This window comes from Lottia gigantea, assembly GCF_000327385.1.
Source record: "Lottia gigantea unplaced genomic scaffold LOTGIsca_37, whole genome shotgun sequence".
NCBI classification, from domain to species: Eukaryota; Metazoa; Mollusca; class Gastropoda; family Lottiidae; genus Lottia; species Lottia gigantea.
The window spans coordinates 2,383,989-2,407,728 of NW_008709259.1; the positions used below are offsets into that span (position 1 = coordinate 2,383,989).

The 23,740-nt window shown below is 33.6% G+C and overlaps 2 protein-coding genes across 2 annotated transcripts; both read right to left on the minus strand.

Moving 5' to 3' along the window:
* On the minus strand, positions 1–9,508 carry LOTGIDRAFT_204097 (hypothetical protein). The gene is given in 9 exon segments (XM_009059126.1): positions 1–1,611; positions 1,628–1,831; positions 2,416–2,475; positions 3,116–3,297; positions 4,217–4,273; positions 4,595–4,860; positions 5,435–5,541; positions 5,728–5,800; positions 9,382–9,508. The coding sequence occupies 8 exon segments, from the start codon at positions 9,442–9,444 to the stop codon at positions 1,632–1,634; spliced, it is 1,008 nt and encodes a 335-aa protein (XP_009057374.1). The 5' UTR covers positions 9,445–9,508; the 3' UTR covers positions 1–1,611; positions 1,628–1,631.
* Positions 9,509–20,030: 10,522 nt separating this feature from the next.
* On the minus strand, positions 20,031–21,173 carry LOTGIDRAFT_121573 (hypothetical protein; the record flags this gene model as incomplete). Its single annotated transcript, XM_009059127.1, has 1 exon — positions 20,031–21,173. The coding sequence occupies one exon, from the start codon at positions 21,171–21,173 to the stop codon at positions 20,031–20,033; it is 1,143 nt and encodes a 380-aa protein (XP_009057375.1).
* Between the last annotated feature and the right edge of the window lie 2,567 nt (positions 21,174–23,740).

The window sequence follows — 23,740 nt, forward strand, 5'->3', positions numbered from 1 at the left end:
TTAGTTAAAATCTTGATTTATTTCATCAAGCAGGAAAAAAAATAGCATGTGCTATTCACAAAGATAAAATATCGATGAACTGATGTAGAATTGAAATGCCTTCAATCAAAAATATAGCGTTGGATATTCACGAGTTGAAGTATCACAGGAAAGTGAAATAATAGTATGAAACATAAACACCCTGAGCATGTGAGAATATCGAAAATAGAGTTTGAAACAAATGTTTATGTCATTTATTAATTGGCACGATGTAAATTGCATATTTATACACTGGCGCGTTTTAATCAACAAATTTTTACTTAGATTGTATTCAAACAGGCTACAGTTATAGTTACGCAACATGTCATGGTATTCATTGGCAGCCATTGCTTACCAGAGCGATGTCCAGAGTGTCACGTGGTCAGTGGCGGGGTCAGAGGTTGCAAGTTTTACGGGCAAAATTCTCATAACTAGGTTAGAGAATCTAGCAATCTCAGATATCTCGCCCCCTGTCGAATGTGAACCTGGCCCCGCCACTGAAAGTGGTCACGTGATTCTGGAGTTAAAAACATATCAAGAGCAGTTCGTTTGGGGACAACAAGTGTTTGTAAACCAATCCAACAAAAACAAAAACCTACATTACATAAACGTACGATATGTATTTAAAATGATAACGAAAATGCATAATTTTTAAACAAGAAACACATCATAATATTAAAAGCATAGTAACGTCACAATGTTATAATATGACAAACGAGCGGTTATGTCGGAAGTAAGAGAGGCTCGCCTAAGAATTAAAAAGTCTTTTTGATCTGTATACGAATGGCACTAATTGTAATATTCAATTAAAAAAAAAGAAAAATAAGCCTCGATTATTTTGGATTATGGTGTCACTAGACTTCGACCTCAGTCGAACATTGCCAGCATCATTCCGATTAGGCTGTGATAAAATAGTATGCAAATTGCTAAATAACAACGATAAATGTTTTGGACATAGTACCAGAAACAAATGACAAGAATGAATAACGTGAAAAAATAGAAAGTCCTTTTCAATTTCAAGTATGTTGTTACCAAGTTATGCAAATCAAGTTTTTTCACCAAATAGTGACCCGGAAATAAATGAGATTCTTGTGCATTCTAAAATTATGTGCTATAGAAAAATAAATAATATGTCTTTCATATATGAGACTGTATCACTTTTCAATTTTCCTTATTGAATAAAAGTTCGACCGAGTAATAAGAATTAAAAACCTTCCGCTCCGTGCTTATTTTTCCTTAACCATTCCAGTTAGGATCTAACCACTTTCATCTCATTGATAGCATCGCGAGCCAATCATATTTCTTCCCTCTCAAGCGCTGGGAATTCGTGACACAAACAAAATATGTATTCCGAGGAGCATTAGACTAGTTTATCAAGTATATTGAAACTGAACATTTTTTTATTGGCTGTTCAGAATTAGCTCAATGTAATTCGATTGGTTAAAGCAGGCCACATGCTTAGGGCGACGATTTTCCATAAGATGAAATAGAAAGGAGTTGTTAGATCTTAGCTGTAGTGGTGGAGTTAAAATAAAAGCTAATAACGCCTGCGTAACAAGAGTTATTAAAGAAAAAGTCCTTCGTAATCTCAACATAGAATAAACATCACATCTTTAATGTGATTTGGTTGATGAACACGACGTTCTCGTTTTCTCAGCTCGCGGCATGACGTAATTACTTGGGAATCCCCCGCCTCGTTTCTGACCAAAACATTTGTTCAGAACTTCCAATGTGGTTTCTGTTGTTAAGGTATTTTCTTCTTTGTTGCCTAACGACGGATTGACTTCTGCTACATCAATACAGTTTAATCGACCTGGAATGAAAAAAAAAATGAAAACATAATTTTACTTGTACACATGAAGATATTTAAACAAATATTTTCTAAGAGGATATTTAGAGTATAATATCACATATTTTTTAATCTGTACAAAAACATGTTATTGGTCGAACCAAGGGGCAAAGTAAATACCTTTGATCTGATAAAGATCATAATATATCTTATCAGTTAGCATTCGGCAATCCTCGGCAGTTTCCGTAAAGCTGAATATATTGCGAAGCGCTGGCTCAATGGCAAGCTATTACGAAATAGCCAACTGTTTTTTTTATCACAGAAGGTTGTAATGCGATGATTTGATTGGATAGTACGCTAGCGAATACAGTCAGAGTCATCCACAGAAAGCCTGTAAAACTTATGGCTCAGTGCTTACAGATTTTCTGTGGAGGCCCCCGATTCGTACAATCCAATAATATTTAGTAATAACTTGAAATTGTGAAGATGTGTTCAGCCGGATCTAGTTTGCGTTCAACCGGTCGGCTAACCCATAAGCAATCAGTTTAGTCAGAATTCATTAGTATACCGGTTCTGAATTGATTGAAAAGCTCCCAGGCTTTACTAACCTGTGTTTGCTAATTCTTCCATAATATACTGCCCTTCTCTAAACGATAGACCTCCATGAACTGAAAAATACCAGAAAATAAAATAATTTACTCGTGTATATGAAATGGGATTTGTCATTGAAAAACCTAGTATATACTGGACGGGAAAGTCTTCCTCCTTTGCTATGGACTGAAATTGACATTAGAAGTACTTCTAGAGACTTACAGTTGGCAGGCTACTTCCGGTAAAGAGGGTGGGGTTCAAGAATCAGTTTGTAGTCTATGTGCATGGTCATGTGTGTGATAATGGATATAGAAGTTCCTTACTCTTTATTGTCAAAGCAACCATACTCGGCACTTGGTGAGGGAATGACAGAAGGAATGACACAGCACATTCGTAAAAAAAATTGACCTCATATTGACTGTCATCATTTTAAGCTATTAAAACCTTCGACTTATATACCATGGCCCCACGAGCAACCTTTTGCAGCGCTTTGATTGGATTGTATACGCCAGCGAATACAGTCAATCAGAAAAACTGCAAACATTATGCCTTAGTGTTTATAGACCTTTTGTCGCGGCCTCTGGCTGTATATGCTAGCGTACAATCCAATCAAATCACTACATTAGCAAACTGCCATTGTACTAGAAAGACGCTTATTGGTGTCAAGGTATAAGATTAAGTTAAGCAAGACATTGTGAAGATGGTTGACTATGTTACCTGGTGTTCCGGTAGACGGTGTTATGGTAGGATCTAGTGCGTCCACGTCAAAACTCAGATGAATTGGTCTGGTGCCGCTCGGGTCGATAGCTTTGAGAGCCTGTTCCATCACTTCGCGGATACCCAGTTTATCGACTTCTTGCATAGAAAAAGCTTTAATTCCAAATTTTTCAATAATCCATCTACAATGACAAAGGGTATGTAAAACATGTCTTGGTGGCCCAAGAAAGACCCCCACCCCCTTTTTTTAGTGCTATGTAGATTGTGTTATTTATGATCTTTATACAACTGAGCATAAAAAAAAAACCCTTTTAGAATCTATAGAGATCTATTTTGTGATGTACCTTTTCAATTTATTTGAGCAAATATTATGGAATTAAATAGCCACTGTTTTATTAAAATATTGAAAAAAAAAAAATCTAGAATAAATACATCTTCAAATGAAAATTGAATTAACATCATCATTGTACATAAACAACGTTTTCCTTTTTGAAGATCGACAAATAATGATGTAAGTGAGCGTAGTTTAAATATTATGATAAAAGACATGTAAATAAATGACAAGAAACGAAAATAATTTCAATGTATCTGCTAATGTCACCACGCCCTCCTAAAATTGATTTGAAATTAGGTCGTTGTGTGTATCGTTCGTCCAATGGTGTACATTATGGTAATATATCATCAGGTCATATAGCCCATTAATAGTACTCTTACCCACCTATTGGCAGAGCACTTCCGGTATAGAGAGCAAGGTTGAAATTCCAAGTCAGATTCAGTAGCGTTTCTACTTTCAATTTCCTTTTATCATTTTACATCCCCCAACCCGCCTGGTAAATTTCTGGCCACTGCTCGGCCCACACATGTGATGTTTTCTAGTAGTCTACGCTACTCGTCAGATTGTTGTCTGGGCAAGGTCTTTGTGATAGCAATACATTATATGAATATGGCCGCTTTTCTGCTCTTCAGCAGTAAAGAGAATAAAAGGCACTAAACCGTGCATATAGGATTTCACACTTTTTCTCAAGGGCAGTAGCTATGAAACATGGGGCAAATAGGAGCTGCAAAGTCAGACCAGTATCCGTTCTGAAATCGTAGACCTACCTCTCTCCTGGATCAACATCTCTTAAACCAATATAAACTAAATCTTTCACGGAGAGGCTGCAATAATAATTATAACTTACGTCAGAGTCAAAGTTCAAAATATATACTGAATTTGGGAAATATGCATTAGACGTGGTTGGTTTCGTTGGCCATTGATATGGTGGGGTAGAGTGACCCTTACAAACCAAATAGTAGTCTTGGTTTGTCAATATCGCTCCCATTGGTAGCAATTTGTATATATACATATTAGATATTTGAAAATGAGATATCGCTCCCATATGAAAATGAGAAATGACATATACGTGGTATTATGTGGAACGTAGAAGAAGAGGCTATGATAGTTTAAGTAAAATGATTAGTTCTGCAAACTGCACTCACCATGGCTTCACCCATTCAAATCCTTTAACTGTGGGCACGTAACCATCCAATTCCTTGACAATAAATGATAACGGCATACCATGAATGTTTCCAGACGGCGATGTAAGAGGGGTGTTGATATCTGCGTGTGCGTCTACCCATACGACCACCAAGTCTGGTTCTACTTGAGCATGTCCGTGAATTGTACCCATAGCCATACTGTGGTCACCTCCAAGATTTAAACATAGCTGACCATTGTAAATGATATCACTTACTGCTTTAGATATCTGAAAATAGAGTGGTTAAATGGTTTTGGAAGAGTTGCTGCCAGATCGCAATATAAATGTACTGAAAACGTAACTTTATGAGTGAACAAATGACCTCCTCTGAAACCTAACTAATTTGCTTTCCGAACGTAGCTTACTGTGTGAACAATTGATATTCTGAAACCTAGCTTATTGAGCAATTGATATTCTGAAACCTAGCGTACTGTGTGAGCAATTGATATTCTGAAACCTAGCTTACTGTGTTAGCAATTGACATTCTGAAACCTAGCTTACTGTGTTAGCAATTGACATTCTGAAACCTAGCTTACCGAGTGAGCAATTGATATTCTGAAACCTAACTTACCGAGTGAGCAATTGATATTCTGAAACCTAGCTTACCGAGTGAGCAATTGATATTCTGAAACCTAGCTTACTGTGTGAGCAATTGTAAATCAGTATCAGCAAAAATGGTTTTATCTGTCGCTCTGTCAGTATATAATTCAGACTCAACTGTCATGTGACAATTTCACACATAATATCGTAATTACAACATCTAGGCAAATGACCAAATAGATAACAAAAATAGGAAATATACCTTTTTATTTGCATGACCAACAGTTCTGGGATTTTTAACATTGCCATCTGGTGTATCATTTTCAATATAATCAAAGGTCAGATCACCATGGTCGCAGACTTGGGTTCCTGAAAATAACGACTGAATGTAAAAGAAAGTAGGCAGTGGATATACATTTAGTTAAATTCAAAATAAACGCCATGTGAATGTATCAATACCTTTCTTTTTTAATATTATGAAAGTAAAGACATTGAAGAAGGTCATCGGATTTGGACGATCACCTCCACCAAAGCAAATGATGCAAAGTTACGTACCCAGTTGTTCTAGTTTCTCCACAATACCAGCTTCTCTTATTGCTTGAGGACCTTGTTCTGTCCCACCACGTGGCTATAATATAAATACATGATTACATTACATTTACGTAAACCTTTTAAAATATTTTGTCGTTAGAAAATAAACAAGTCTTGACATCGTTTCTCAAAAATTCGTAGGACTAACTTTCACGTAAAGTGAGGAAAAACGTTGATTAATAACGTTTACGCGAGTACGTTAGTCTGTGATATTTTGAGAAACGGGGTTCTGCACTTTTAATTTATTGCAAGTTGCTGTCAAGTCATGGACGTCAAGTCGATAGCACTAGAGCAGCAATAATTCGCATGCTTATAACTTTTAAAAACTTTGATAAATAGTGTATTGCGCTTTCTAAACAGCTAAACGTTCCAATAATGACGAAGATGGCACAAAGAGGTTTCTAATTTTAGAATTTTAAACATCGTTTTAGGCTGATTCGGGTTACCTGTATTGACATGAATGTATGTCATTGAACCCTGGGGCTGAAAAAAAAATCCTTTTTATTCGATTTTCTATTTAGGTAGTTGAAGTATTTGCTTTGGGAAGTGAAGCCGTTGAAATATATACATTATGTGATGTGTCAAGGAGAGCTTACGTCGGTCAAAGCCTTGACAAATTTCAGAAATTGAAAGAAAAGTGAATGAAAGGGCTTTAGCTCCTAAACAAACCACCGTACAATGGAAGTGTTGAAGAGTGTTTTGAATGAGAATGTGTTTAGTAGTTAATACAAATTTCTTAATACCATTGTCTTTATTTAAGGAATGAATGTGGATCTTGTTGTCGTTATGGGGAAATAAACGCTGGTTTATCATGTGACAAGACAAATATATTAAAAAATGTAAATGATGCAATAATCAATTTGTTACTGAAACTTGCAATTTTACACCATTGACAGTTACGCCATTTTTAAGTGATGATTTTAGTCTTTAATAATTATGTAAATAGTCTTCAGAAGTACCAGAGATGTACGAAAATCGGATAATTTCTTCAAAAATAACTATAACTAGAAATTTATTTTCTACTACTATTACTATAGATGTCTTTTAAACGCGGATAATTCTAGACAAACATGTTTGAAGACTCAAATTTCGAAGGTGCACTGTGAACACTATTACTGATTGGTTAAGCTAAAAAAAAAAGGCTGAGACTGAGGTATGATTGGTCAAAAAAATGGCTTTGTATGAACGCCGGACGCTGTATGTTCAGGCTTTGAAACAGATTTTCTTATTAAACTGTATTGAATTACATACATTATTCATTTATTCCCAAATATTCAGTTCAATTACATTCAAATTTGAATCATTAATTTTAGATCATTAATGTTAATCAGAATGTACATATAAATATATTATAAATAAATTATTATAAAGAATTTTCATCTAACGTGAGTCATTCAAATTATTTAATAAAAAAAGCAAAAAGAGCTTTCATTAATGCATATTTTCAACTGTGTATGTATAAATGCACCTATTGACTCTCCATATTATAAACTAATAGTGGGTTTACTTAACATGGGTTATGCGACTCAGGCCACTAAAACTTTTTACGTCAATGATTGTATCGAACGAGTCCGTGTTATTTTTCGAAATCCTCTTTTTCCCTCCTTTTTGGGTGTTTGCATTCTTAATTTTGATTTGGAATTTGATGTCTAAAATTGAATTTTCTTTCAGAATTTGTGAGATGATAAGAGATTTTCATGCGGAAGTATAGTTCTAAAAATAGTCGTTTTGTGTGCAGTGATAGTCAAGCATATATTGATAATATTGAAATAAAATGTAGTGCTCTACTTTCAGCTTGGCTAGCTCAAGAATTTCTCTGTCCAAGCGTTTTGACAAATAATACTGCCGATATATACCCTCTCTACTACGTTTCAAAATTTACTTCTGTATAGCTTAGAAATTGTTGTCACTTTATACCAATATTATTTACATATTTCTACAACTATTTTATATAATATAATACGAACTTGCTGTTGCACAAATAAAAATATTCTTTATTCTAAAAAATTATGAATTATTTTGTATATAGATACGAACGAAACAGACAAATATAAGCATTATGCTTAAAACAGAGATTGTATATAAATTGGACCTCATCTCACGGATCCCGAACAACGACCCTTTTTTCCAAAAAAATGATGTATTATAATATACATAATGTATCACGCATCACATGATTTCAATTCGACACAATATGTACTAAGTAAAAAAGTGCAAGCCACGTAAATACTCGCTAATGACTAATGAGCTCCTAACAAGAACCACTACTGTATCCTGTTTTATATGCTTAAAATCACTTTATTACTTAATTAATTCGACAACCCAAGTCGGTTCAAAAGGGTGAAAACATAGGCTATCCTTTGGCAACGAAAAGTAAGGACATCAATAACATAATTTAATTGAGAGCAATATGTCGAAGAGACGTCTCTTGATTTGTCGACGCGTGGTCTGAAGGTTGTCGACGAGATATCCAGGTTTGTCGACGAGTTGAATATCGCTTAATATCGATACCTCGCTGACGAAGTTCTAAAAATTTTTTGGAGTCTTCTCGTCATTTTTATGGACAGCAAAATGCAGAAAAGGCTGATTGAAAAATGTTTTTAGAAACAATTTGGAAATTGTGCAGTTGTCTCAATCGAGGAAAAATAATTATTAAACTTTGATTCTTCTTTTGTTTTAGATTTGTAGTGGCGTATCCGCTTGTTCTAGGGTTTGACTATACGGATATGTATCACAGCGACAAAGATGCTAGCCATAGGATTGACTTCCACTATCGTTATCAAACAGGATTGATGATAAGATCAGTTTTCCGCCAAGCAAACAACTTAAAGAGGCAGTGTGATTTTGTCGTAGGGCAGAAATTTTTTTTGCTCAAATTTATGAAAACTATACTATAAATTTAGTGTCACTTAACTTATTTGAAAGTTTTAACTAAAACATACTACTGCGGATCTTTAATGTGCAGTATAGTTATGTCTACCAGAAGCATTGTAGGACGCCGCGGTATTCCAGCAATTTAGAAGGGGGTTAGGGCAACGAAAATAGTTTTATGGCTTCCTGATTGATCAAGAAGCTGAAAGACTCCCATATCAGCCTCCGACATGCATCACTGCAGGAGTGCAACAGTGTGTAACGGTGAAATTTTAACTGTCACTGGCAATATCCAGCTCTGTTAAGCTTATCAATCGGCCGAGAAATGCTAAACTTGAACTAAGCTTTTGTAAGCCAGACCACCAGTCGTGGTCGATAACCCTTATGCTGGTAAATGTATAATAACCAAGGTGCTCAATATGTCCTGATTTTGAATCAACAATCAAGCTTTCATCATGTATTGAATATGTAATATTAGAATAGTAGCGTCATTTTATATCTTTATTGAACAGTTAGCTGAATATATTTAAGTATATTCTACATGTGATATAGATAACATTATATAGTTAATAACTAAATAGCACATTGATTTATTTTCATATTTCATAGCTATTTCCAGCGTCCTTCAAAACTGAAATTTTCTTTCGTTTTGATCATTAAATTACTACGCAATACCTATTATCTTCAAGCAGTTCTTGTTGAAAAATTAATTTCTGTTTTAAAAAATTATCAAAATATTTCACTTACCTGCCCCTTTGAAAAGGGAATTCCTAAAAGTCCAACTTTCTTATTTTCAGTTATAAAAGGCATTTTGCACGGTATAATTATAATATTATTCAGCACAGAGACGTGAGTCGCACAATGTCGGAGTTTTTCAATATTCTGCCCACTTTGAAGATTTCAGCTCTATTTATGCAAAACTATTCCATTATAATAATAAGAATGAATGAAAGGGGCGTGGCTTATATGAAGTACCTGCTATTACGTCTTACAGGTAAACACACTGTCACGTGATCCAAATCAACAAATTAAAACGTCGGGTGTTTTATAAAGAGATTAATCTATTGTGAACAATTTAGGTACTTTCACGAAGAAATGATGCTTTGTTTATGCAAAACTATTCCGTTTTGATAATAACGAATGAATGAAAGGGGTGTGGTTTATATGAAGTGATCCACATCAACCAATTAAAACGCCGGGTGTTTTATAAAGAGCATAATCTATTTTACTTTCACGAAGAAATGTTGCTTTAATTCTGTTATTAATATGTAAATGTCAATTCACTAGCCCATGATGACATCTTTTAAATAGTTGATCCTCCGTAAAGTGGGTTAAAGTATACATAACCTAGAAATAATACGGGAATGAATCTGTTACATGAAAAAAATGTACAGAATTGTATGACAGAAACATAAAGGGTATCGAAGAGTTATTATATTGAAAAAAAAATCTGCCCAACCGTGGCGGCACCATTTGGGTAACAGTTGGGGCATTCTCCTCCCCACCCCCTTCCGCTTTAGCAAAATGTTTTGCACCCCATATTTTACCTTTGTTTTTATAACAAATTTATAAATATGATTTTTATACGTTTTGATCCTAAGATATGTGTCAGAATGCACCAATCAATTCAATTTTTTGAAGATTTTCTTGGGAGAACCTTCTCAGACCCGAAAGGCTTGGGACTATTACACCTCCACAAAGTTGCCGCATTTTGAACTTAGCCTCGACAGTTGTGCCACTGGGTTAGTCTTCCCCCTACCCCCGGTTTCGGGAGGCTGGCGCCACCACTACAGTCCAAGTATTTTCGGAAGTTAGATAAGTAATTACGTAAAATTTATAGCACAGTTTTCACTAGGAAACCGTTTTAAACACCGAGTTTGAAGTGCATGTCTTGCGCCATTTTTTTTATCAATTGTACCTTAGTCCCAGTAAGGAGAATTGTTTACAATTGTCAATCAGTAACTGTGTAACACAGCTCACCGCCGAAGTTTGAGCCTTCAAATCCAAATGTGCCCAGAATTATCTGAAAAGTCTCGAAACACTGCCACAAATACATCTATAAAAATGGCAAAAGAAATTCCTAGTTTGAGAAATTTTTGAAGAAATTATGCGATACATTATTAGTACTTCTAAGGACTATTTACATATATTGAAGACTCAAATCAATCCCAAAAAATGGCGCATCTGTCCCTTTAAAATCGCACCAATCCGTACTTTTCTTTAATTTTTTTAAATAACATTTTATGTATTTGTAGTACATGTAATTTAAGTGCAACAATACAAACAACAATATTATTTACACTGCTTACAATGCATTGCTTCATTGCCATTAAAAACTTAACTGCGTAGTCGTACAAGAAATGTCCTTTCAATTATGTGGAGCTTGTTTAATCATATGCTTTTTCATATGACAAAGAGTCAATGTTAAAAAAATTGGGGCACTTGACCTGCTTTTCAAAAGCTCTTTCATTCAGCTATCTTAAGTAGTAAATAAGAAGATTATTCGATAAATGAAAAAAAATGACTTAAAAAAAGTATAATGATGACCCGATTTTCGACACATTGTGACAACAATACCTTGAACGTGTTTCCTATACATCAAAAGAAGCCATTATCAGGTTAATTAATCACAAAACAAACTGTTTATTGAATGATGAACCGACACTAATTGACCTAACACCGTCACTTTAAAAGGAACAGGTTCTCCATTTTAGTGGGTTGATGGCAGGATTATATCATGTAAATAGTCTACAGAAGTATTAGAAACGTACAAATATCGCATAATTCCTTCAAAAATATTTGAAAGAGTGACGGCGCCTTAATATGATTGTTATACACGGAGAACCCTCTCAGACACTCAATGATAGGCTTGCGACAAAACACCTCCACAGAGTTGACGAATTCTGTATTAAGCTGTGGCAGTTGACTCCATTGAGTCAGTTTGCCCCATATCAGTAATCAGTAATAGCTCACAGTCGAAATTTTAGCCTTTAAATCCATGTGTCTCCACATGACGACTCGTCAATTTAAGATACTCTGTAATATATAGAAAATACATAAATAGAAATAGGGAGTAAAATGCCTAGTTAGTATTTTTGAAGGATTTATGTGATTTTTATACGCCCACAAGAAATGGGGGGCGTATATTGCCGTCACCCATGTCCGTCCGTCCATCGGTACGTCCGTCCGTCCGTCAATTGCTCGTAAACACTCTACAAGACACAATTCGCCTCTAACGGTGTAATGTTTTGTACTACTCCAACCTTTCCCAAATAGCTTTGGTGATCACGCAGCAGATATGTATAGCATTTGAACACTGTCTCCTTCCTCGAACCCAGGCCAAAATCACTGTTCTCTTCTTCACTTTTCTGCACTATATTGACATAACAATATCATAAAAATGTAATTAAATTATAATTTGTAATTGTATATTTGAATGTTAAATTGATTGGTAACGGATTAGTATAAGCTTCGGCTTGTTTCTGAAACCATTGTTCATATTATGTAATTACCCATTGTAAATCTTGAATAAATATTGTTTTAAAAAAAAAAACAATTCTTGACGGATTTTGACAACTTGGTATGAGTGTTCGTAATCACCCAAGGATCAACCCTATTGGAAATCAGAAGAATCGAAAAATACTGAGTATGAGTTATTGCCCTTGTTATTGAAAACGCGTTCAATTTTTAGCTCGTAAACACTCTAGAAGGGACATTTCTTGATGGATTTTAACGAAACTTGGCATGAGTGTTCGTAATCATCCAAGGATGAACCCTATTGAAAATCGGAAGAATTGAACAATATTAAGTACGAGTTATTGTCCTTGTTCTTGAAAACGCGTTCAATTTTAGCTCGTAATCACTCTAGAAGGCACAATTTTTGATGATTTTGATGAACCTTGGTGTGAATGTTCGTACTCACCCAAGGATGAACCCTATTGAAAATGAGAAGAATTGAACAATATTTAGTATGTGTTATTGCCCTTGTTCTTGAAAACGCTTTTAAATTTAGCTCTTAAACACTAAAAGGCATGATTCTTGCTGGATTTTGACAAAACTTGGTTTTATTATTCAGCCCCTCGCTGAAGATTGAATATTTGCCTTCTAGAGTTTTCATGAGCTAAAAATTGAAGTTCAAAAGAAGTGTATGACTGAAGGTAGAATATTTCATACTGCTCTGCTAAATATTTTTATCTAAAATCAAAGCTGCCAGTGGGTGTATATTACCTTGCCTGGCAAGCTATCTTGTACATTTCAAGTACTTCTAAAGACTATTTACATATATTCAAGACTGAAATCCTACCCCTTCCCAAAATGCCGTAACTGTCCCTTTAAGGTGCCTTCACACCATAGCAATCACCAGTCGACCCTTTTTAGATTTTCAAATATTTTAGTCCCTTGTTGGTTGGCCTAATTGTGTTTTATCGTGTATCTTGACTTACTTCCTTTATAAAAAATGTTCTATTGAAGGTTACCTTCAATAGAACATACGACCCAATATTATTTTGAAAGGGTATATAATTATATAGAATGATGCATATTTTTTTTTAACACACATCCCAGAAGTGATTCATTATAGAGTGATATTTCAGAATATATAGTTTGAAACCTGATGACTTTTGTCTGCTTGTTGATTTTGACCAGCGAAACTCGGAGGCAAAGGTTGTGGAAGTTTTGCCATTGAGGCACTATGTTAGTCGTACTGTAGTTTTTTCACGCTTTTAATGAAATTTGTGATTGGGCATGTAAAAATTTGACAATATTTCGATGAATGACTTGTGGGTTGTTGCCCTTTGCTGAGTTAAAAGGCTTCAAATCAAATCAAAATTTTAATGAAATTTGGTTTGACCATTGGATATTGATAAAACTTCACGAGTTCGAATTTGGCTTAGTTAAAATGAAATAAAATGAATTGAAATGAATTGAGTTTTACGTGCTACTTTTCTGCACCTTAAAAAGTCTAAGTTACAGCGCGTCAACATCTATTTGTGAACATAACATAAGCTACATCGTCAATGGATTGTGATGGATTTTTGAAAGATCATTGATGATTTTGAACTTGACCAAGAAAATAATACCTCCAATTGTAACCTCACTATATTAATTTTCTGACATGTTCAAGAATGTGATTTTTCCCAGACGCTCCATGGGGGTTGGCGCCTATGCCATACTGCTACTGCCTTTTGAATCTTAGCCTCGACAGATGCCCTTTAAATCAGTCTGCCCCTATTTCTATTCCTAATCTTGGGAGTCTGACGACGACAAGGCAGCTGCTCGGTCTTTCTCAACGATTGGAATATTACTCATGTCGACAGGACTTCATTGATCGACAACTAAAACATTGACCAATTGAACAATCTATGTCCGACAATCGATCAGTTCGGTCCCATTGGCTACAGTTAGAGTGTTAGAATTCTGAGGATTTCTTGAGCTACTTGTGTCGATTGTACCAGCAGTTTCCAACTAATATACGGACTGGTTGAACCAAGTCTACAGACCCCAATCCTAAGGAGACCGCACCACAAGAAAAAAAATCTAAAAGGTTACAGCACATTATAAAATGGTTGAAAACTTATGCTGGGGCCCTATCAAGGCCAATATTAAGTAGGCTACTACAGACTGCAAAAATATTTAAATCTTCCAATAACAGGCATTAAATTAATTTACAAAGGGGTCTCAGAATGCAGGGCATATATGCTTATCTAGTCTAGTGTACCAGACAGGCATAGCATCAGAATATCACTATGGACTATGACCTATTAGTAAGCAAATATCGGATTATTATTTTACCTTGTTTATAGACTAAGTTTGTTACCTGGAAATCTATTGTATTTTTGAAGTGTTAAGCCATCCATGAGATCTGTTTGCAATGGTAATATGAAACCAGAGTTAGAGGGGGGAGATAAGAAAAAGAATGTGTATAGAAAAATAATTTTCAAATCATTCCAGCATGATATTAACGTTCTAATTTACAAACCAATAGGCCAATGGACCTGTCTCCAAGTCTCGGGGGTTGAATTGGGTCTTGAATGTGTAAATAGTCTTCAGAAGTACTACAAATGTACGAATAACGCACAATTCCTTAAATATACTTTCATTTTCTATTTCAATATGTGCCTTTTCTATATATGGCAGCCTCAAGAAAAGACTAGTCGTCATTTTAACTTTCAAACGCGGATAATTCTGGACATTTGAAAAAAAATAGTCCGTAATTGAAGGGAGGTAACTGGTATTTGAAGTGTTAACCCAAAATCAAATAGTGGGGCTCTCACACATTTGTGTATGCTTTAACCAAGCATCCTTTTCAACCTCTTCAACCCACAAAGAGGTCATTTGAAATTATTTTACTTTGAGGAAGGTTGGGGGGGGGGGGGGGGGGGGGTGTGGTCTAGCAATTAGGACAATTATAATTTTAGTCGCTCAATTCAGTCAGGCTTTAATGAAATATAATCAATCACTAGATAATACAGTTATTTAACAACACAATGTGTAAAGATTTCACTTCATTTTCATAATGATATACAATATGATTCAATGTATAACGCTTGTAGGAATTAACCACAAAATTTTAAACGGGAATGAGATAAATAGGAACATAGTATATGAGTCAATCAAGCTATACAAAGCAACAAAACCTCATTATCGTAATCGTTAAACTAAATCGATTTTGTTCAAAATTTAAGTAAATGGAGGATGATAAACGTCGGATTTCCAGCAAAATCAAGGAATAATATTATTTATTAAGAAGTGGCTAGCACATGGCAATGTAATAAAACTAATACCGATAAGGAAATCTGTGCTTTCCCTACTGTATTTGCACGAATGAAAACTCCTAATATTACAAACGAGTACATAATACAAAACACAGATAATGTATGAGCAAATGATTATTTGTTAATATATCATATATGATTTTGTAATTGTGTCATATACCATATACTCATAAGAAAAGACCAAATGACACGTTATTAAGATAATACCAGATAATTATCACATTTAATAACAATACTTAGTTTATATTCAATGTTTTCTTATCTACAATGATCAAAATAAATGATAATTCATCAATATAAGATAATGGTGTAATCAAAGTATACAGTACATCAGAAATACAAATATCACATTTAATAGTAAACAATACTTGGTTTATATTCATTATTAGGCCTATTTATATTAACGGTGGTCAAATGATAATTCATCAATATAAGATAATTCTGTTATATGGAATAAAAATTATCACAAGCAAATAAAAACTTGTTTAAAAGGGGCAGTTGGGGCCATTTTCTGGAATTATTTCAGTCTTGAATATATGTAGTCTTCAGAATTATAGAAATTGTATATCATACAAATATAAGTAAATGATTATTTTGTTAATATAAGATAATGCTGTTATAAATTCATACCAGTAATACGTTATACCTCGGAGTAATGTCAGTCATTACTCCAAGGTTATACCAGAGAAAAAAGCGCAGGATACGATATGCCATTTTTCCTATACCGCTGCGATATTTCGTGATATCAGACGTAAAAAATACTATATTATCGGTATATGTTAACGCATCGCATCTATCATCGTACGCCATTGCTAAAGAAACATAAATAAAACCGATTTGGCCGAATCTGAGGTATAGTGGTAATGGACCTTGACTATTGCAGAATGCACAAGTCAAACGGTTTAAAACATGAATTTCTCCTAAGGTTTAACAAAATATGTGTTTTTGTTAATATTGATATAAATTTTGGCATAATTTTGGTACACAACTTTAATTGCTATAAGGATGAATTTCTCCTAAGGTTCAACAAAATATGGATGTTTGTTAATATTGATATAAATTTTGGCATATTCGACTCTGCATTACGTCCACACTATAAGTAATATTTTGGTACACAATGCCACTTTAATTGCTATAAGGATGTATACCTTAACTTGATGCATGTTTAATCTAAAGTAATCTTTCTCGGATATGGTTTATATCCTTCCTTTAAAAATGAAACAATGAGAATTACCGATTTGTCATCTAATAAGGCCAATTTCTTTAGTTATGATACCAGGTAAGTCCACTGATGAATATATACTTTCATTGGCCAAGACTTCGATTTTTTTTGTACATTAGAAGAGAAGTATTCCTTTTTAAACCGACCTGAAAAAAACAAATTCCATTATAACAGGGATGTTATTTACTGGGCATGTGTTGAGGTTAGTTTGACACTATATTTTCTATTTTCAAATATCTTTATATCAACAATTACAATAGAAAAACAAGACGATGAAATATAAGAAAGGATAAAAGTTAGTCAGTGTAAATAACTTTTGGTAAAGCAGGCTGGTGTATAAAGGTTATATACTTATATATATAAGTACTATCTTAACAAGAACCAATGATAATTTATTAATATATATAATTAGGATAATTATCACATATACACAATACTTTATACTGATCGTTATAAGATATAAATATAAAGAAATGATCAATTAGTAATATAAGATAATGCTGTAATCAAGTTATACCACAAATATAATTATCACATTTAGTTCAGAATACTTAGTTTATATTCATTGTTTTATTACAAAATATCAACAAATGATCATTTGTTAATATAAGATAATGCTGTAATCAAGTTATACCAGAAATATAATTATCACATTTAGTTCAGAATACTTAGTGTATATTCATTGTTTTATTACAAAATATCAACAAATGATCATTTGTTAATATAAGATAATGCTGTAATCTAGTTATACCACAGTAATTATCACATAAATGTACACAATACTTAGTTAATATTCATCCTTATAAGATAGAAATATAAACAAATGATCATTTGTTAATATAAGATAATGTTGTTATAAATTTAATAATTTAGTTCACAATACTTAGGTTATTTCATTGTAATAAGATAGAAATATAAACAAATGATCATTTGTTAACATATGATAATGCTGTAATCAAGTTATACCAGAAATATAATTATCACATATAGTAAACAATACTTAGTTAATATCCATCGTTATAAAATAGGAATACAAACAAATGATCATTTGTTATAAGATAGAAATATAAACAAATGATCATTTGTTAATATAAGAAAATGCTGTAATCAAGTTATACCACAAATATAATTATCACATTTAGTTCAGACTACTTAGTTTATATTCATTGTTATATTACAAAATATAAACAAATGATCATTTGTTAATATAAGATAATGCTGTTATAAAGTTAATACCTTTAGTTCACAGTATTAGGTTATAAGATAGAAATATAAACAAATGATCATTTGTTAATATAAGAGAATGCTGTAATCAAGTTATACCAGAAATATAAGTATCACATTTAGTTCAGGCTACTTAGTATATCTTCATTGTTATATTACAAAATATCAACAAATGATCATTTGTTAATATAAGATAATGTTGTTATAAAGTTAATACCTTTAGTTCACAATACTTAGGTTTTATTCATTGTAATAAGATAAAAATGTTAACAAATGATCATTTGTTAATATAAGATAATGCTGTAATCAAGTTATACCAGAAATATAATTATCACATTTAGTTCACAATACTTAGTCAATATTCATCCTTATAAGATATAAATATAAACAAATGATCATTTGTTAATATAAGATAATGCTGTTATCAGGTTATACCAGAATTATAATTATCACATTTAGTTCACAATACTTAGTTTATATTCATTGTTAATATTATAATACTTTGCTAGTTGCATATCTATATATTCAAAGGTCACATTGGCATACAAATAGCCAAATACTGGTTTATAAATGATCTCATGTTTTAAGTCTCTATATTTACATACAATCTAAAAATGCAATTGAAATGATGAAATTAGTATCATAAGCTTTGACAAATTCTTGAAGTTCTTATATTTTCCCTGTTACATCTTTGGTAATTTTTTGAAAATAAATTTGTGCATTTAAACATTCCATAAATAATAACTCATTTATTTCCCTGGTTAAGAAATTGATATCTGCTTTAAAGAATTTTCAAAACTGAATTTGATCATATTTGGTTAATAAATACATAAAACAATAACAATAAATAAATACAGAAACCTCCCAGGGTTACGCTCTATTAATCACTTTAGGAATCCAGTTGAATTCTTAAGTTTCCAAGTTTGTTTCTGAGGAAACCCAATCAAGAAAGAACAAATTGATTCCTCTTATTACTAAGTTGAATTGTCAATTTTTAAATTGAATTCTCAATTTCTAAATTGAATTCTCAATTTCTAAATTGAAATCTCAATTTCTAAATTGAAATCTCAATTTCTAAATTGAAATCTCAATTTTAAATTGAAATCTCAATTTTAAATTGAAATCTCAATTTCTGAATTGAAATCTCAATTTTAAATTAATCTTAATTTTACTTGGAATCTCAATTTTTAAATTGAATTCTCAAATTTTTTAAATTGGATTCTCAATTTTTTAAATTGGATTCTCAATTTTTTAAATTGAATTCTCAATTTCTAAATTGAATTCTCAATAAACTCAATCAAACTCTCAATAAACTCAATCGAATTTTCAGTAAACTCAATCGAATTCTCAGTAACTCTGTAATTCTCAGAGATGACAAAATTGATTTGTGTAACTCCAGGAGGGTTCTGTATAATATATATAACATATATAACAACATAGGCACATTAGTAATTTTTAGCTTCATGTGGATAAGAATTTTACAAAATAAACAATTTTTGACAATGGAAATCTGATAAAAATTCAAAATTGTAATAAAAAGTATCACAGATCTACATAATGCTGTTAGAAAAGAGTGCATCCTGCCTTAAGGCCTAGACTGTCATTCATTCCATGCAAATTAAAGGTGCCCTCACACCATAGCAATCACCTGTTGTGTATGGTTACGAATAAGAATAATGGTCATAAAGATCAAATGCAACTCAAATTAGTTGTGAGCTTCAATGGGAATTCATGACTACTTTCATTTATTGCAACCAAATGGAACTGGTCATTGCTACAGTGTGAGGGCACCTTCTTAGTCTTATCACTATATCTGTAAATCGTATTTATACGATTATTTTTATGAATTTGAATATCAGCTTGTGTAAAGATGACCTCAGCATATATCATTGGATTTTAATAAATGCTGATGTTATTGAGCAAGATTTTCTTCAAATTGCTATCAATATGTATATAGCAAAATCTTAACTAATCTATCATGCAATTAATCTTAGACGCTAATGGGAGGAAAATGGTATTTATATACATAGGTGAACATTCTAAACTTAAACACTGTGTTCTAGCAGTAGATGCAACAGCCACATTCAGTACATAACCATGATTTATTGTTCAGTACATTTTGAAATTTCACATTGAGTTCACAAGGATAGACACAGACACAGCATATAAGTCATAGTCTATATTTCAATTGGTTTAGGTATTGGTTTACGAATGTGTCTCATCGAAGAACCTGGTTCAACCGGTTTAAATGGAGCATGTGAACCGTAGGGTCGTGGAATAGGCAGATCATCATCATCAGGAATATAAGCATTAGGACGAGGATCAGCTGTAGTATAAAGACCTCCAGCAATTTTGTATTGTTCTCCTTCCTCTTCAGCTATCATTCTTTCTTCTTTCTCATAAGCTCGGCGTTCTTGATCTCGTAAGAATCTCAACCAGTCCTGATCAATCACGTCTGATGGTGGTTCACCCTTCTCCATTCTTATATAACACTGTTCTAATTCTACCTCATTTTCTTTTAGCTTTTGTTGAAGTTTCATGGCATTAGCTTGATTCATGGACAGCTCAGAGACCAAGGCCATCATCTTGCGAGTTGTATCTTTGATTCGACTCTGAACTTCGTTGACATTTTTGGCTAAATTCAAAGTATCTTCTTTGCCACTTTCTGCTTTGCCTTTGATTCTACCTACAATTCTGTTGGTCTGTTCAAAGATCAGTGCCTTTTCTAGCAGTTGTTCCTCAGTTTCTGCTAGTCTCAGTTCCAGCTCTTCAATCTTTGCCTGCATCTCAGGTGGACTTGGATCTTTTCCATCAATATATCTGACCCGTTTGTCATCATTTGGATTCTCCAGGTTCTTCTCCAGAGTCAGAAGATGATCTTGAATCTTTTGCAACTCAATCTGAAGGTCCACCAACTCCCCACCCAGTTTTCGTTTCTCAGGCAAGGACTTGGACAGTAGACCCATGCTACGTTTCTCTTCAGCTAGCTTCATCTTCAAAAACCTAATCTCTTCCTCCCTGGCCTTCATCTCCACCTCACCATTTCGTATCATCTGATCCTGAATGTTGACCTTCTCATAAAAGATGCATACTTCTTCATCACGTTCGATTAATTTCAAGCCTCGCTCATTACGATTTTGCACAGCAACTTCGTACCGTTTGCGTAACTTCACCATTTGTTCTTCTGCTTGGTTAATCATCAGATTCAACTTCATGATGTCCATTTTCTGTTGGTCCTTGGTCTCTCTCATAGCCTCATGAATATGCTGCTGTTTAGCGTGCTCATTTCTTTGGCTGTCTCTCTCCACGATGCTGGCCATGTGTTTAAGTTTGTTTTTCTGGAGTAGGCGGTCTTTCTCCAACACACTGGTACGAAGAATTTCAATTTCATTTTGAAGGATTTTAATTTTTTCTTTCATCTCTGCAGACTTTTGTGTACTGGTTTGAATCAAATTGACGCATTTGTTCCTCTCATTCTTGATGACATCATAGGATTTAGCAAAGTCTTTCAATTTCTGTTGCATTTCTTGGAATTTTTTCTGATGATCTTGAATCTGAAGTTGTTTGGTTTTGAGATCTTCCACAGCTCTATGATGTCGTGTTTCTGCTCTCATGAAATCTCTGGCCTTCTGTTCTCGTTCGTCAGCTTTAATGGCTGCCAACCTGGTCAACTCCACAACCTCAATTCTCAGATCGCTTTGTTCATACAGCAGATTCTGTTCTTCTTGGGCACTGGCTTCTAATTTCACATGTTCAACTGCAGTCAAGGACTTCTCTTGGGCCAGAGATCGTTTATTTTGTTCTACCTCCTTCTGTAACTCTTTTCGCTTCTTCAAATTTGATCCATCATCTTTTGGTAAAGCATGGGCATGAGATTTTAGTTTTTCGTGCTTCATTTTGAGTTGACTCAAACCATCATCCAAAACATTAAGCTGAAGTTCTGCCTTTTTCAAATTTCTTAGATCTCTTTCTTTTTCGCGACATCTTCTGGCATGGATATCGTGTTGATTTTTTCGCTCCAAGAGGATGTGACGTAGATTCATATCAACTGATGCTCTATCTCCCATCAACACTGCTTCCTTCTCCTTAGAGAGTTCACATTCTTTTCTCTGGACAGATAACTCATGCTCTTGACTGTTCAACAACGTCTGATTTCGATCTAGCTCTCGATCAACCTCATTTTTTTCACTCTCCAGATCATTTCGTTTATTTTCCAGCAAGTCTTTAGCTTCTTTCAGATCATTCAACTGTTGATCATGTTCGGCGATTCTTTTATCCACTTCATTTTTCTGTCTCTGAAGTTTATCAGTTTCTTTGATGATATAACCAGGATTGGACTGGACTTGAACCAATTCTGTACGATGGCTTTCTACATCTTCCATCAATTTTTCATATTCTTTCCTTTCAACCACGACTTGACGATTAGCCTGCTCTAAATCCTCACGTAAATTTTTAGACTCATTTTGACGTTGTGCGATTTCCTTTTTCATTTCCTCGGCTGAAGTCTGTAATTCTTTGATCTTTTTCTCCACCTCACCTTGTTTTGGAAGTCGAGAATACTCTCGTTCCACGATTTTCTTTTCTTCTTGTAGACATTCGATTCTATATTCCAAGTTATATTGTCTTTCTTCAGTTTGCGCAAGTTCGTTCATATATTTCAAATACTGTTCACGTAATTTTGTTACTTCTGTGTTTTCACTATCGGGAAAATTATCTCCCTTTTCAAGTTCTACCCTATTTTGATCTAATATTGCAGAAAAGTTTTTGGCATCTTGAAGAAGTTTTGTTTCATTGCCCCGGGCCTCACGTAAAAAATCATGCAGTTCTGTGTATTTGGATTTAAGCCAAGCAACTTTGGTTCCTGTTAACTTTCCTTGTTGAAATAATTCATCCAGTCGCTGAAAAGCTGGACTGGCCGAAACTTCAATTTGATTGTCTTCAGCCTTGACAACGAGAGGGGCGATAGCAGATATTGGTGTTTCATACTCTTCAGGGTTGACCTCCATAGCTTCTTCCCCCTCTCGTTCATCTCCACTACTAGACATCTTTTTAACTTGGACAGATCTGAAAATAGAAAAAAAGACAATTTAGTTTAAAGGGGCAGAATGACATATTATGTGCGGAAAAAAATCTCCTATACCGGTACCAGTATATACATTTTGGTATCTTAAAGATGGGTTTCCTTATTTTTTAGTGTCAAATTCAGCAAACTATTTGATTAATTGGTGTTTTTAATGAATTATCATGTATTCTTAATCATATCATTATGTTCTTATTCTATGATTTCTTGATTGGTCACTCATTGGAATTCTACTGGTAATTCTTTTCTAATTGAGCTATTTATGAATGAACTGGTATTTTTCCAAGTCATTAGATCATCTCTACTTTCTATTCATATAACTATTAGCATCTTTAATTCATAAATGAAAATAAGGGAATCCATCTTTAAATTTTGTATAAACCTGAATTTATTTCAGATGAAATGAGTTGAGATTTTATATAGTAAATTAGCTCTTTACTGTTTAATGCTGGGCTGGATATTTTAAAGGGGCAGTTATGCAAAATTTTCATTACCAAAACCGTATCAAAAAAGGTTGTAAATTATACCTGAAAATATTTTTAAAATATGCTATTTAGATCTAAGCCTATGTATCAACTTGATCAAAGTGGATTTGTTTTAAAAGAGTTAATTATAAAGTGAGTGAGCTACTTTTTAAGTATGCAGCTTAAATTAGTTTTGGTGTTGGGTCTCACAAAGACTCATTAAAATCATCAGAATATAGGGTCGGGACGTCTCCTGGTTGATTAGTCCCATAAGCTTATTTAAATAAGATAGATCGCCACCTATCATCGGGACAATTGAGGAGTGTAACCTAACTGAAATTTA

What these genes read in the sequence shown, in the direction of transcription:
- LOTGIDRAFT_204097 (XM_009059126.1), bottom strand. Translation starts at nt 9,444, where the DNA reads ATGCCTTTTATAACTGAAAATAAGAAAGTTGGACTTTTAGGAATTCCC. An exon ending in TTTGAATGGGTGAAGCCATG is followed by an intron (nt 4,274 to 4,594) that starts GTGAGTGCAGTT and finishes TTATTATTGCAG; the next exon opens with CCTCTCCGTGAAAGATTTAG. An exon ending in ACCGTCTACCGGAACACCAG is followed by an intron (nt 2,476 to 3,115) that starts GTAACATAGTCA and finishes GGTATTTTTCAG; the next exon opens with TTCATGGAGGTCTATCGTTT.